Raw genomic sequence first — 13,624 nt, 5'->3', positions numbered from 1 at the left:
GATACTAGTTCTGGTGACATGGGGGCCCCCAAGAAATTACCTTAATTTGCAGGGATCTCCTCTCACTTCTTGTTTGGCCATGAGACAGGAAATGAAGGTACAGTTGTGTTCAAAATAATAGCAGTCAGACATCACTAACCTGATCAATCACTGTTTTTGGTAGAAATTATATTTCTACATGGCAAATAATTTACTAGCAGGTGTAGTAGAGTAATAGAAATCCAACAGACCCAACAGCCATGACATGCATGCTGCTGATTCTGTGTAATTGAATCACTAATTGAAAGGGGCATGTTCAAAATAATAGCAGTGTGGAGTTCTATTAGTGAGGTCATTCATTCTTTGAAAAGCAGGTGGCAATTATTGCCCTTATTTAAGGAAGGAGGGCAGCAAATGTTGTACATGCTGGTTACAGTGCATTTCTCTCTGAAATTCTGAGGAAAATGGGTCGTTCCAGACAGCGTACCTTGATTAAAAAGTTGATTGGAGAGGGGAAAACACATAAAGAAGTGCAGAAAATGATAGGCTGCTCAGCTAAAATGATCGCAAATGCTTTAAAATGGCAACCAAAACCTGAAAGACATGGAAGAAAGCAAAAAACTACCATTCGAATGGATAGAAGAATAGCCAAAATGGCAAGGACTCAGCCAACAATCAGCTCCAGGAAGATCAAAGAAGGTCTAACGTTACCTGTGAGTACTGTTACAATTAGAAGACGCCTATGTGAAGCCAAGCTATCTGCAAGAAGCCCCCGCAAAGTCCCACTGTTGAAAAAAAGACGTGCTGAAGAGGTTACAATTTGCTAAAGAGCACATTGACTGGCCTAAGGAGAAATGGTGCAACATTTTGTGGACTGATAAAAGTACGATTGTTCTTTTTGGGTCTAGTGGCCGGAGACAGTTTGTCAGACGACCCCCAAACACTGAATTCAAGCCACAGTACACTGTGAAGACAGTGAAGCATGGTTGTGCAAGCATCATGATATGGGGATGTTTCTCATACTACGGTGTTGGGCCTATTTATTGCATACCACGGATCATGGATGAGTTTGAATACATCAGGATACTTGAAGAGGTCATGCTGCCTTATGCTGAAGAGGAAATGCCCCTGAAATGGGTGTTCCAACAAGACAACGACTCCAAACACACCAGTAAATGTGCAACAGTTTCTGAGGCAAAACCAAGAAATAGAGAAGAACTGTGGAATGTAGTCCAATCATCCTGGGCTGGAATACCTGTTCACAGGTGCCAGGAGTTGGTTGACTCCATGCAACACAGATGTACAGCAGTTCTCTTCAAACATTTTTCAGTTTATATAGTGAATGTTTGAGTTTGTAAAGAAGAATACAAACACTGCTATTTTTCTAATATTTAGTCTAATATTTACTTTTCTTAAAATTTTTTAGAGGAACAACACAAATTTGATATATTTTTCTTCAAGTTTTGATTTGGAATAGAATGTGTAGTGTTCCCAATGCATTTGTGTGTATTGAAATAAAAGCTTTTAGAAGGATTTTGAGCTTTATTCACTTTTTTCAACACACTATTATTTTGAACACAACTGTAAATTTCCCTGATGGGACATAGAGGGCAAAAATAAACCTTATAGGCATTATAACTCTCCCTTATTCTATCCAAAATGAAAAAAAAAAGTTTTGCCTATAGTTCTACTTTAACGGATAAATTTACCTTTAAGAACACGTTTGTAACCCTGTTTGTAACATGTTCCCAATGCTGCAGCTGCCGCCCGCTGCTCCCTCCTCAATCTACCAGAAGTACAGGGAGAAGTTCCCCATACTATCTGTCACATGGCCATGTCATTAATTTACAGAGTCCTGTGATTGAATGCACTACAAGTCCCGACAGCCTAGCATCTTAGCGGTTCTCAATAAACTACCACAGTGCTTTGGAGAGCCGTGGTAGTTTCGTGGTAGTTCATTGAATCCCCATGTCAGTATATCTGTTTGCTTGTACATCCCGTATGAGCAAGCAGATATACTGACAGATCTGCAATGCTTTACAGACTCCTGTAGCCAAAAATAATAAATGCACATTTTTTACCTGCAAAAAATGTGCATTTATTATTTTTGTGCAAAGTTGAACTTATCCTTTAACCGCTTCCTGACTGCCTTATAGCAGATGTACTGCTACAGGGCAGCACAGATGTGCACAATCATGTATATATACATGATTTTTCATTGCTGTGTAGGAGGTGCACGCAAGGTATGCACACATGCTACCCATGCCACTATTTGCGGCCGCGGCTGTCAATCACCGGGTCCCAGCTGGTGATTGACAAGGATCTCCGACGGGGAGGAGAACTGCATGTAAACAATACAGTTCTCCCTGTCAGCTCGTGCACACTGCTTTGAATGGCTGTGCACAACACAGCCATCCAAAGTGAAACACCAACACACAGCACATAGTAAAACAGCACACAGTTAACCCTTTGATCGCCCCTCATAATAACCCCTTCCTGCCCAGTGCCATTAGTACAGTGTCAGTGCTTTTGTTTACCACTGATCACTGTATTGGTGTCTCTGGGGATATCAGTGACACCAAGTCAGTTCCCCCCATGTCAGAATACCCTCCGTAGTCCCGCTATAAGTCGCTGATCACTGCCATTACTAGTAAAAATAAAGAAGAGATAATTCCAGTATATTCTGCCATTTGTAAATGCTATAACTTTCACGTAAACCAATTAATTTACATGTACTGGGATTTTTTTTTAGCAAAGACGTGTAGTAGAATACATTTTGGCCTATATTTGTGATGAAATTTGTTTGTTTTTTTTACTGGGTATGTTTAATAGCAAAAAGTCAAAAATATTGTTTTTCTTTCTCAATATTGTCGGTCTCTTTTTTATAGCACAAAAAATTAAAACCGCAGAGGAAATTAAAAAAAACTAAAGAAAGCTCTATTTGTGGGAAAAAAGGACGTAAATTTCATTTGGGTGCAGCGTTCCATGACCGCGCAATTGTCAGTTAAAATAACACAATGTCGTAATGCAAAAAATGGCCTGGTCAGGAAGGGGGGTAAATCCTCAAGAGGGCAAATGCAAACAAACAAGTAAAAAACAATTTAAACAAAATGTATTCATACCTAATTTCTCTTTAATCCTAATCAGTCCTAGTTATTTCTTCCTTCATTACTCCTCTTAGCTAATGTTTTTCTGATATTTGTGTAAGTTCTAATTTTTATTATTTAAAGTTTTTTTTTTCTTTTGGCTTGTTTGATAGAATTTTTAAATTTTTAATAGTTTTTAATAAAAAAATGCACAAAACTGTAAAAAAGACATTTCATGTATAAATTAGCTCTACAAAGTTAGCTCTGTCAGAGGGCCCCATCTAAATAGTTCATAGTTCTGGACAGAGTTTTGTTAAAGACATTAGTCTGTGCCAATGAAACTTAAACAGTATAAAAAAAGTAAAATATTCTTTCTAAAGTTGTCTCTGTGCATCTTCACAGGCTCTCTTGATAAGTGATGAAAATGAGCCTTTTTGTGGTGGAACGATCCTGTCCAATCAGTTTATCCTCACTGCAGCTCACTGCATGAATCAGACCAAATTCTTCAAAGTTGTTGTTGGTAAGTATTAGAGAAGACCATGTTTAACCCAGAGAAGTGAATGGTAACATACCCTGCTTGCTCATTTGTTCATTTTTTCATCATAGTATTGCCATAGTGCACCGGGTCCACTTTTAACACTTGGTCTACTCTGTATTACCTCTTTCACCCTTCTGCTTCTCCTAACATCTGGAGACATTTCCCTAAATCCTGGGCCACCATCTTTGTCCTTTGATCAACATGCCCGGCACCCGTATTCTCTAACAGCAGCTGCAATCCACACAATCTAGTCACTATTCCTCTTCTCCAATTTTCAAATATACACATGACACAATGTTAAAATAAATTTTACATGTCTTTATTACACTGATTTAAGAATAATCTTTGAATGTAGGTCCGTCCGTGTTTCGTGATATGACCATTGATCTAGAACTCAGAAGTATAGGTACAGTAATCACTTCCACAGTCAGAATTCAATTTCACTTATAAATAAGTGTTTTGTTGGTGAGTCAGTGGGAAACTCTGTCCTGTCATACCTTGCTGGCCCATGGGAGGACCACCACTAGGGAGATGTGATCAACTTAAAAAAAGAATGATTTACTAATTGCATAAGGATGGTGCTGATCCTATTCATCATCAACTGTCATTCCCAATAAGGGGCCATGGAAAGAAATATCAATCTCATATGGGCAGGAAGATGAGTGAAACACACCGCATGGTACCAACAAACAAGCATCTATATGGGATTGATATTATTTCCATGGCCCCTTATAGGGAATGACAGTTGATGATGTAGAGGATCAGCACCATCATTATGCAATTAGTAACTCATTCTTGATTAAGTTGATCACATCTCCCTAGTGGTAGTCTTCCCATTGGCCAGTAAGACATGCCAGGACAGAGTTCCCCACTGACTCACCAACAAAATGCTTATTTATAAGTGAAATTGAATTCTGACTGTGGAAGTGATTACTGTACCTATACTTCTGAAATAATCCCGCAAAATGTGTTGTCCTACATTCAAAGATCTCTGAGGACTTCTAGGCTACAGTTCTTCCATCAATCTATGTGGAAGCCAAGTGGTAAAACGAACATCCAGTTTTAAATGTGTTTTTAATTAAACAAATGCTTTTTTTAAAATCAGTGTAATAACGACATGTAAAATATCTTTTAACATTTGTGTCGTGTATATTTGACCATTGGAGGGCTATTTAAAGTCCCACTATCTTTTTTTTTTTTGCAATGTCCTTGATGGGGATTACACCCTCCAATGGTATAACCCAGGAGTAATACCCCCCCCCCCATACATACACTGCTCAAAAAAATTAAAGGAACGCTTCTTAATCAGAGTATAGCATCAGGTCAATTAAACTCCTGGGATTTTGAGCTGGTCAGTTAAGTAGCAGAGGGGTTGTTAATCAGTTTCAGCTGCTTTGATGTTAATAAAATTAACAACAGGTGCACTAGATGGGCAACAAACAGGAATGGTTTTACAGGTGGAGGCCACTGAAATTTTTTTTTTCCCTACACATCTTTTCTTACTGTTTTTCACTAGTTTTGCATTTGGCTGGGGTGAAAGTTACTGCTGGTAGTATGAGGCGATTCATTGCCCCTACAGAGGTTGCACAGGCAGTCTAACTACTCCAGGATGCCACATCAATATGCGCCATTGCTAGAAGGTTTGCTGTGTCTCCCAGCACAGTCTCAAGAGCATGGAGGAGATTCCAGGAGACATGCAGTTACTCTAGTAGAGCCGGCCAGGATGAGCACTGGTAGAACCCTACATTATGACCTCCAACAGGCCACTGGTGTGAATGTCTCTGACCAAACAAGCAGAAACAGACTTCATGAGGGTGCCCTGAGGGCCAGACATCCTCTAGTGGGGCCCTGTGCTCACTGCCCAGCACAACAGAGCTTGATTGGCATTTGCCATTGAACACCAGAATTGGCAGGTCCAGCACTGGCACCCCGTGTTTTTCACAAATCAAAACAGGTTCACCCTGAGCACATGTGACAGACGTGAAAGGGTCTGGAGAAGCTGTGGGGAATGTAATGCTATGTGTAACATCGTTCAGCATGACCATTTTGCTGGTGGGTCAGTGATGGTCTAGGGAGGAATATCCATGCAGGGACACACAAACCTCTACAGGCTAAATAATGGCACCCTGACTGCCATTAGGTATCTGGATGAAATCCTTGGACCCATTGTCCCACCCTACGCAGGTGCAGGGGTTTCCTGGGTTCCTCCTGGTGCACGACAATGCCCAGCCTTATGTGGCGAGAGTATGCAGACAGTTCTTGGAGGATGAAGGAATTGATACCATTGAATGGCCCCCATGCTTGCCTGACCCAAATCCAACAGAACACCTCTGGCATATCATGTTTCTCTCCATCCAACACTGCCAGGTTGCACCTCAGAATGTCCAGGAGCTCAGTGATGCCCTGGTGCAGATCTGAAAGGAAATACCCCAGGATACCATCTGTCCTTTCATTAGGAACATGCCCCGACATTATCAGGCATGCATACACACACGTGAGGGCCATACAAACTACTGAGTACCATTTTGAGTTGCTGCAATGAAATTTCAGCAAAATGGACTAGCCTTCTACATCATTTTTTCACTTTGATTTTTAGAAATCTTTGAATTCAGTCCTCTGTAGGTTGATAATTTTCATTTCCATCAAACAATGGAGCATCCTTACATTCCTAACACATTACCCAGTTCAGTATAGATATCCAGCATGATATTTTTCCCCATTGAAATCTGATGTGTTTTCAAAGTGTTCCTTTCATATTTTTTTTTCATTTTTGAAGAGTGTATATTAATTCTCAGGAATAAACAGAAATAATTTGGCAGCCGTCTTATATGTATTTTATCTGTGTATTTATTTTCCTGCCTGGCATTCTGCTTTAATGGGTAAATCCATCAGTGCCAATACAGTTATATATGGGATTTGGATGGAGATGTTCGTAAAAAGTTTATTTATATAATAATGTGTCATTCCTTAATTTTTGTAATTCCATTAGAATAACATTCTTTCCCCCCATTTCTTAAGAATTCTACTTTGTGTAATTTTGCAGGAGAGGTAAACACAGTAAAGAATGACGGCACTGAATCTACACACAAGGTTGAGAAAATAATTGTTCATCCGAAGTTCGTCAGAGCCACCTATGATTTTGATATTGCTGTAGTGAAGCTAAAAGAAGCCATTAACTACACTGATAATGTTATTCCGGCTTGCCTTCCTGATCCTGACTTTGCAGATGAAGTACTGATGAATGAGAGACAGGCCATGGTGAGCGGATTTGGACGTCTTTTTGAGCGAGGGGTTCAAGCTACAAAGCTTCAGATGCTTAATGTTCCCTACGTTGACAGACAGACTTGCAAAGAGTCTAGTAAGTTTAAAATCACAGAAAACATGTTCTGTGCTGGCTACGACAAGGAGGTAAAAGATGCTTGCCAGGGAGACAGTGGGGGCCCACACGTCACCCCATACAAAGACACGTACTTTGTGACTGGGATCGTTAGCTGGGGAGAGGGCTGTGCACAGCAAGGCAAGTATGGTGTTTACACCAAAGTATCCAGATTACATAAATGGCTTAAAGGGGTAATGAAAAGGCACCAGTAGTGTAAGTCAAAGTCTGTTGTTCCATCAAAAGGTCATAAAAGAAAAACTGATTTATGTAAAAAGTCATTCATTAACATACACATAAATGCACATACAGGTTCTTAAACCTTGTTAGAACTGCACATAATCGAAGATGATCCAACTTTTGCTGTTTATTCCATCATACTATCTTATGTTATCAGCATGGACTAATGAAATTCCTCTGGGCTTTGGTGCTACGTTTTTTGCTTCTCTTATCTTTTATAAACCACTGTGTACACCAGGGTTTCTCCAAAGGTTGCTAGGGATTCCTTGAGCAATGAGCAATATCTGTCCCTCATATAAGTTTTCACTGACACCTCTGATCATTGTAGCTATTTGTAAGGGAGTAATTCTTCCCAATGACTACAAGTGTATGGAGCATTGCTCCCACTGGCCATCTCACTAATGTATCATGAATAGATATAGTAATTTTTAGCAATGGGTTCCCTGAAACTGGAAAGTTATTTCAAGGGTTCCTCTGTGTTGAAAAGGTTGAGAAAGGCTGGTGCAGACCTTTTGTTAACAATTTTACAGAATGGCATAGGCATAAAGAGTTATTATTCTTAAGAGTACTAAACCACAGCAACCAATCAGAATCAATCCTGCCATGATTTGACTGCATAGAGTGCATTCTGATTGGCTTCTGTATGTTACTGTAGTAATAATAATAATTTAAAAAAAACAGAAGATAAAAGAATGGGTATGGGATATGAAGGACAAATAAATGTGGCTTTATTGTGAATTGAATGTAATGCAATAACATAAATAAGGTAGGAGTTATGCTTGTGTATTACGTATAGCCTCATGGACCCATGGCCCCTACTGTACCCCATGAAGTTAAGCCCTGGAGAAGCAAATATTTCAGTGAAAAAAGTTGACTTTTATGTCCTTCATTGGGGCTATAAATTCTAATAACCTCCTGTATTATTTACATGAATTTCTGAAAGAGCAATAAATCAATTAAGTGTATATACAAAAACTGTGTTTCAGCTTAGTGACCATCTAACGTCCACTCCTTTTACAATAAACACCAACACTAAAAAACACAGAGACGTAACAATGAACTAGAGTATTAGCTATTTAGAAGCCTATTTAGAGTTGAGATACAAACATAATAAAAAAAAGAGTGGAGAAGGGATAGAACCTCTGTGAGACCTTTGCACCTATGAATGAGCACAGAAGTATTTCAGTCTGGTAGGAATTGCAGGCTGAATGTAAATTAAAGTAAACTGCATATGCCCAGCAGAACAAATAATAACACTGCAGCAAGAAGTGTGGGAGCTCCAACAAATGGGGGCCCAGAAAACAATGACAACCTAGTGGAAGTTCTAAATGTTACCAATGATATCCAAAACTCTAATAAAAAAAAAAGTCTTGTCTGGAGTTACATTTTAATAGTAAGCATGCAAAACATCTGTGACTGCACATGTTCATTTTATGGATTATTATATACTGTAATGATATGTTTGAATAAGACAATAATTCACTGACGCTAACCTGCTGAAATTATATCAACCGACAAGTAACAGATAAAGAATGCCTATGTTCAGGAACTGCTGGCTGCTAAACTACTTTGGAATATTTTAATACAAGTTGCAAAACATGTATCATTTTATATGTTTGCTCATACTTGTATGCATATTTGTAGTTGGTTACTACCGGTTTACCTATTTTTTAAGCCAACATTCTTATGTAATACATTCATATACATATTTAATAAAAAAAATAGTGCTTTCACGAAAAATATAACATCTTGCACTTATGTAAATTAAGTGTTTCAATAAAGGGACAGTTTTCAAAAATGTGGATTGATACATATAGTATATAGTAGAAAATGTGTGTGCTTTGTTTGCAAACTAGTATATTAAATTACTGATATTAAAACAAAATCTTGTATATCTGCAACTACAGCTATACTGAACTGAATACTCTAGATAACTAACTCTATTGCATCATAAATGACAGTAAAGGGAGATTTTCAACATTTATATACATCCCAAACTATTCCAGTTGCAGCAGGAATGTCACAATTCACTGGGTTCCTAGAGTACTGGGCTTGGTGAAAGGTTAAAGTAGTTTGGGCAAATATACTGTAGGTGGTTCCTTATGTGTCCTAATTTTTAATTTAGAGAGTTTGGGTATTATGTTTTAATTGACTCTGTCCAACATTCCTATCATCACAGTAGAAAAATGAAAAGCAGTAGTAGTTATTTCTGCACATAGATGTAAGACATTCTTTGACAGTCTTCTCCATGGTACAGCTATGGGAATTCTTCCCTTCTTTATTGTTTACTCATGGCTGAAAGGCAGGTAAGAGAACCAATCAAAAAATGATGTTTGCCACAGAACTGGCCATCAAGGGATGAATTGTCCCAGTTTTATCTTTCAACGCATATGGAAGCAAGAAAAATGTACTTCTTATTGAGAAACCTTTTCAAATGGCTTGTTTTTGTACATACAACTTTTGTTCATAGTTAAAATGGTACAGCAACATTTTTTAAACATCATTTAGGATAGGAGTTTCACATTTGGAAAATTTCTACTAACGTTTTCCACCTGAGACAGTGGTCACCAAGGCAAAACATGAAGAGAAATATCTACCACATTGACAGTGAAGATATTATGGGAAAGGGTTTCTGTTTTTATTTCTGCCTGTGTCCTCAGAGATGTCCTAATAACAGTTACACCAGGAAGAAAGGGGAAATCTCTTCACTGGGGGGATAAAGAAAATAAAAACATAGCAGAAGTTGTAACCTTGAATTACACTTTAAATAGGTTTAAAAGCATTGGGTTACAGCTCTCACAAACTCCAGAAGTTCTGGTCCAGAAGAAGGCAACAACAACACCCCTAGAACTGCTAAACATTTTACCAAATAGGAGGGAAAAAATATTTCTAATCCCACCAAGCCAGCCAGATCAAGTCTCTAGGTCAAAATAGACTTTGGAATACTAAATAACATAGAATAGTGCAAATACCATGACAGGAGTATTGCCTCACATGTAGAGTTCACAGACTGTTCGTACATATTGGATCAACTAAGGTAAGGACACCTTTACAAAGCCAGATAAGTAGGTTAAACAACTGCAGTTCAGAAAAAAACAGTACTTGTTTTTGAAAATGTACTGTAATGGCCATGTTTGGTCCAATATATCAAACAAGAACATGCAGCGCTACTATAATTCCATGATATAATTATATAGAGTGTCTAGACAAAAAATGGTATTGTGAACACCACTTAATCATAAGGTGATTATGGTAATATCTAAACCGTCCAAAAATTATGAGAATGGTGACTATGAATCTTCAACAAGAGTGTCCTTGCAGTGCATCGTGTCAAATCTCAGTGAAACAATAGTGAAGAAATTGGTGACTTTTGTGACCTTGTTTGTTCCCACAGAGATGAGTGTAGATTGCACTAACAAGAAAGCACAATGGTAATGCGCATTTGAGTGTTAACCAACTCCTGGTCATCTGCCTATTGAAACTGGATCACTGGGAAAGGTCATCTGGCCTGCAACAGCTGGGCAGAAATCACAACCTCTAGGTCTCCAGGTACCAGGGGATATCTACTCGTCTCACCAGCAGTGGGAGATTCCTCGATCACTGTGTGGCCACCAGATCATCCCAAATATGCCTTGGAGGGGGGGCTCAGGAGTAACGAGCCAGAACAACAAAAAATACTGATAGTGTGGTATTTTTATTATCCACCAAGATATAATAGATACAACATCAGATATGCTACTCACATGCTGTAGTAGGTAGGTAGCTAGGTAGTAGTAAAAATCCCTTTGACAACGTGCAAGCGCACGAAACGCGTTAGAGAGGTGCCCTATATACCCTGTGACGTCACACTACACGGCCCCTGTGGACAGCCGGTGGCCATTTTGGATTTTTACTACTACCTAGCTACCCATCTATTACAGCATGTATTATTTTTACTATTTTTATTCGCTGAAAATAATTACTATACCGTATTGACACTGTGATCCTATGCAAACATTAGTCCGAATACCTGTATAAATGTTGTAGATGTTTTAAGTAATCTTGATGTAGTGCCTTTGGTTGTGCTGACATCGGTGTATTGCTTTTTTATCAGCAGTACTTGTTGTACCTTAGCAAAGGCTTAAGAACAGGTGTGTCAAACTCAAGTTCATCGCAGGCCACATCAGCAAGATGGTTGTCCTCAAACTGCCATTTGTATGTGTAAAACTAGATGTCCAGAGCACCCCGCCATCCTTAAATCAGATGTCAAGAGACCCCCACCCCCTTTTACATCACAATGCACCCCCTTGCCTTGTGCTGCTGCAAGGAAGAAGTTGGGGATGGAGCTGGGAAGCAGAAAGTGGGGGGTCTGGAGGAAGATCAGAGGAAGGCTGGAATCAGCTTCAACAGTCTGCTGAATGCTGAGACCAGGGGAGGCTGAGATGAGGGGGTGCTGAGGCTGCACAGAGAGGTGCAGGATTTGTAGAAGGAGTTGTGTCCTCCTCTTTGCTGCCAACTGCTGAGATGGAGGGGGGAGGGCAGACGAGAGCCTCTCTGTGGCTGCATGGAGAAGTACAGGATATCCCTGAGGAGTTCTATCCTCCTCTTTGACTGTCTGATGCTGACTGCTGAGGCAAGGTGGAGGCGGAGATGAGGGGGTTGCCACAGCTGCAGAAGAGGTGCGAGGGCCACATGAAATGACCTGGGGGGGGCAAATTCTGCCCGCGGACCTTGTATTTGACACAAGTACTTTAGAACATGTCTGGGAAACTTGGTTTCCAACCAAACTAGGAAAGAGGAGATGCTGGCACTCATCCTAAAATATTCCTTTACCAGTGGCTTCACACACATAAAATGCAGTTCACAACTAGCAGCAACATAACAATTTTGAAGCTGCAGCTTATGAAGTCAGTTTCATAAGAAATAGCATAATGAATTTTGAGAATTTGACCAGATGGCATCTACAATTTGGCTATGTTTATAGAATGATACCCCATGAAGTGAGAACCATTCCAGGTAAGAACTATGAATGTGCACGTAAATGACAGTTGTGAGTCTCCTCTAATGATTGGGCACCAATCTACACACAGAACAGAGTCATTCCATAATCACATGGGTTTGTTTGCCTCCCACAAAGGAATGCACTATGACAACTGGGTTCTCTGGATTACAGCTGTGTTAGGGCAGTAACGTGTTAAAAAGATACAACGTACACCTCATTTTTATAAAAAGTAATTTAAAAAAACTAAAAAATATACTTTCAGTTACATTTTCATCCATTATCAGCCTTTAATAAAAATTTTTGAGCAGAGTATTTTTTAAAACCATGTATCAAACTAAAGTATTATATGCACTTACAAAATATTATAACAATATTTTCGTAGTTAAATTAGCCATGGAGTTGTTGTCAGGTTAACCAATGCTGTTTGCTGCAGCTAAATTTGGTCTATATATTTATAAGCTCCTTCCCTTTGCTCCTCCCACCACTTCATTCAGCCATGAGGAAAGATGGAAATACCTATTACTTCTGAGTATGAAGATGCATGTGACTCATCCCTTGTTACATGTCACATGTGGACAGGGAGGCAATCAGCTCTGTGTACACTATGTTACCATGCTGTTTATATGGACATAGGTGCAACAAATATTCTCACATACTATACTGTTCATCATTAGATCAGCCACTAGGTGGTACTGTCCACTAAAATAGTTTAAAGTGATATTAAATCCTCATTTTTTTAAGCACTTTCCGTTGCCGGTTTAAACAATCACTGATTATGCAGCATCTTCATGTTTTAATCCTTGCTTATTCCAGTTCAAACCAGTTTAAGCCAGAGCCATGACCGCTGCCCTAAGTTTCCTGTTTCAGAGTGTCTCCTTCCTCTTGCAGTGTTCTGTGGAGTCACTCTTGCATGCAGGAGCTAGAGTTATGTCTCTCTACACTGTACTCATCAGTAGAAATACATGGCCTAGGATGCCAAAGCACTTGCCTGCTCCTCCCTCCTCCTCCTCTAATAAACACTATTGGTTTAATACTTCTCTCTCTTGGAACTTCATGGGTATAATGTAATTTCCTGTCAATAAAATAAGAAGTCTCAGCCATGTGTCCAGCAACATCTTGACTGATAAGAATCATATCTGCTGTAGCTTTCCAACAAACGTCAACTGGAATTCTGACTTGAACTTACAGAGGACTGATTGGAGTGATGGGGATCACAAAGAAGGTAAATATTTGCTGCCGGTGGATGGGGGGGATTATAGTGAACCTATTTATTTGCCCTGAATAAGCAATGCACAGTTTTACTTTAAAAAAAGCGAGCCAAAGCTCTTTTGACCCTACTTTTCTTATGGATCACAAGAGTGCAGTTTGTTTCTCAGTAGTCCAGGCTCTGGATCGATCCTGACCAGGGGCGGACTGACCATTTG

At 39.4% G+C, this 13,624-nt stretch overlaps 1 protein-coding gene across 1 annotated transcript in view; it reads left to right on the top strand.

The window, feature by feature from the left end:
• The window catches only part of F10 (coagulation factor X), a 30,483-nt gene extending 21,466 nt beyond the window's left edge, over window positions 1-9,017 (top strand). The window contains exons 7-8 of the mRNA XM_089693561.1: window positions 3,468-3,585; window positions 6,647-9,017. Coding sequence (XP_089549687.1) covers window positions 3,468-3,585; window positions 6,647-7,194 — 666 coding nt within the window. The 3' untranslated portion in view covers window positions 7,195-9,017. The remainder of the gene's footprint in view (window positions 1-3,467; window positions 3,586-6,646) is intronic.
• The last annotated feature ends 4,607 nt before the right edge of the window (window positions 9,018-13,624 follow it).

This window comes from Staurois parvus, unplaced genomic scaffold, assembly GCF_062004578.1.
Source record: "Staurois parvus isolate SC_StPar_1 unplaced genomic scaffold, SC_StPar_1.0 ptg000634l, whole genome shotgun sequence".
Classification (NCBI taxonomy): Eukaryota; Metazoa; Chordata; class Amphibia; order Anura; family Ranidae; genus Staurois; species Staurois parvus.
Note: the sequence above shows the minus strand (reverse complement) of the source record. Positions and strands in the feature narration are given on the sequence as shown.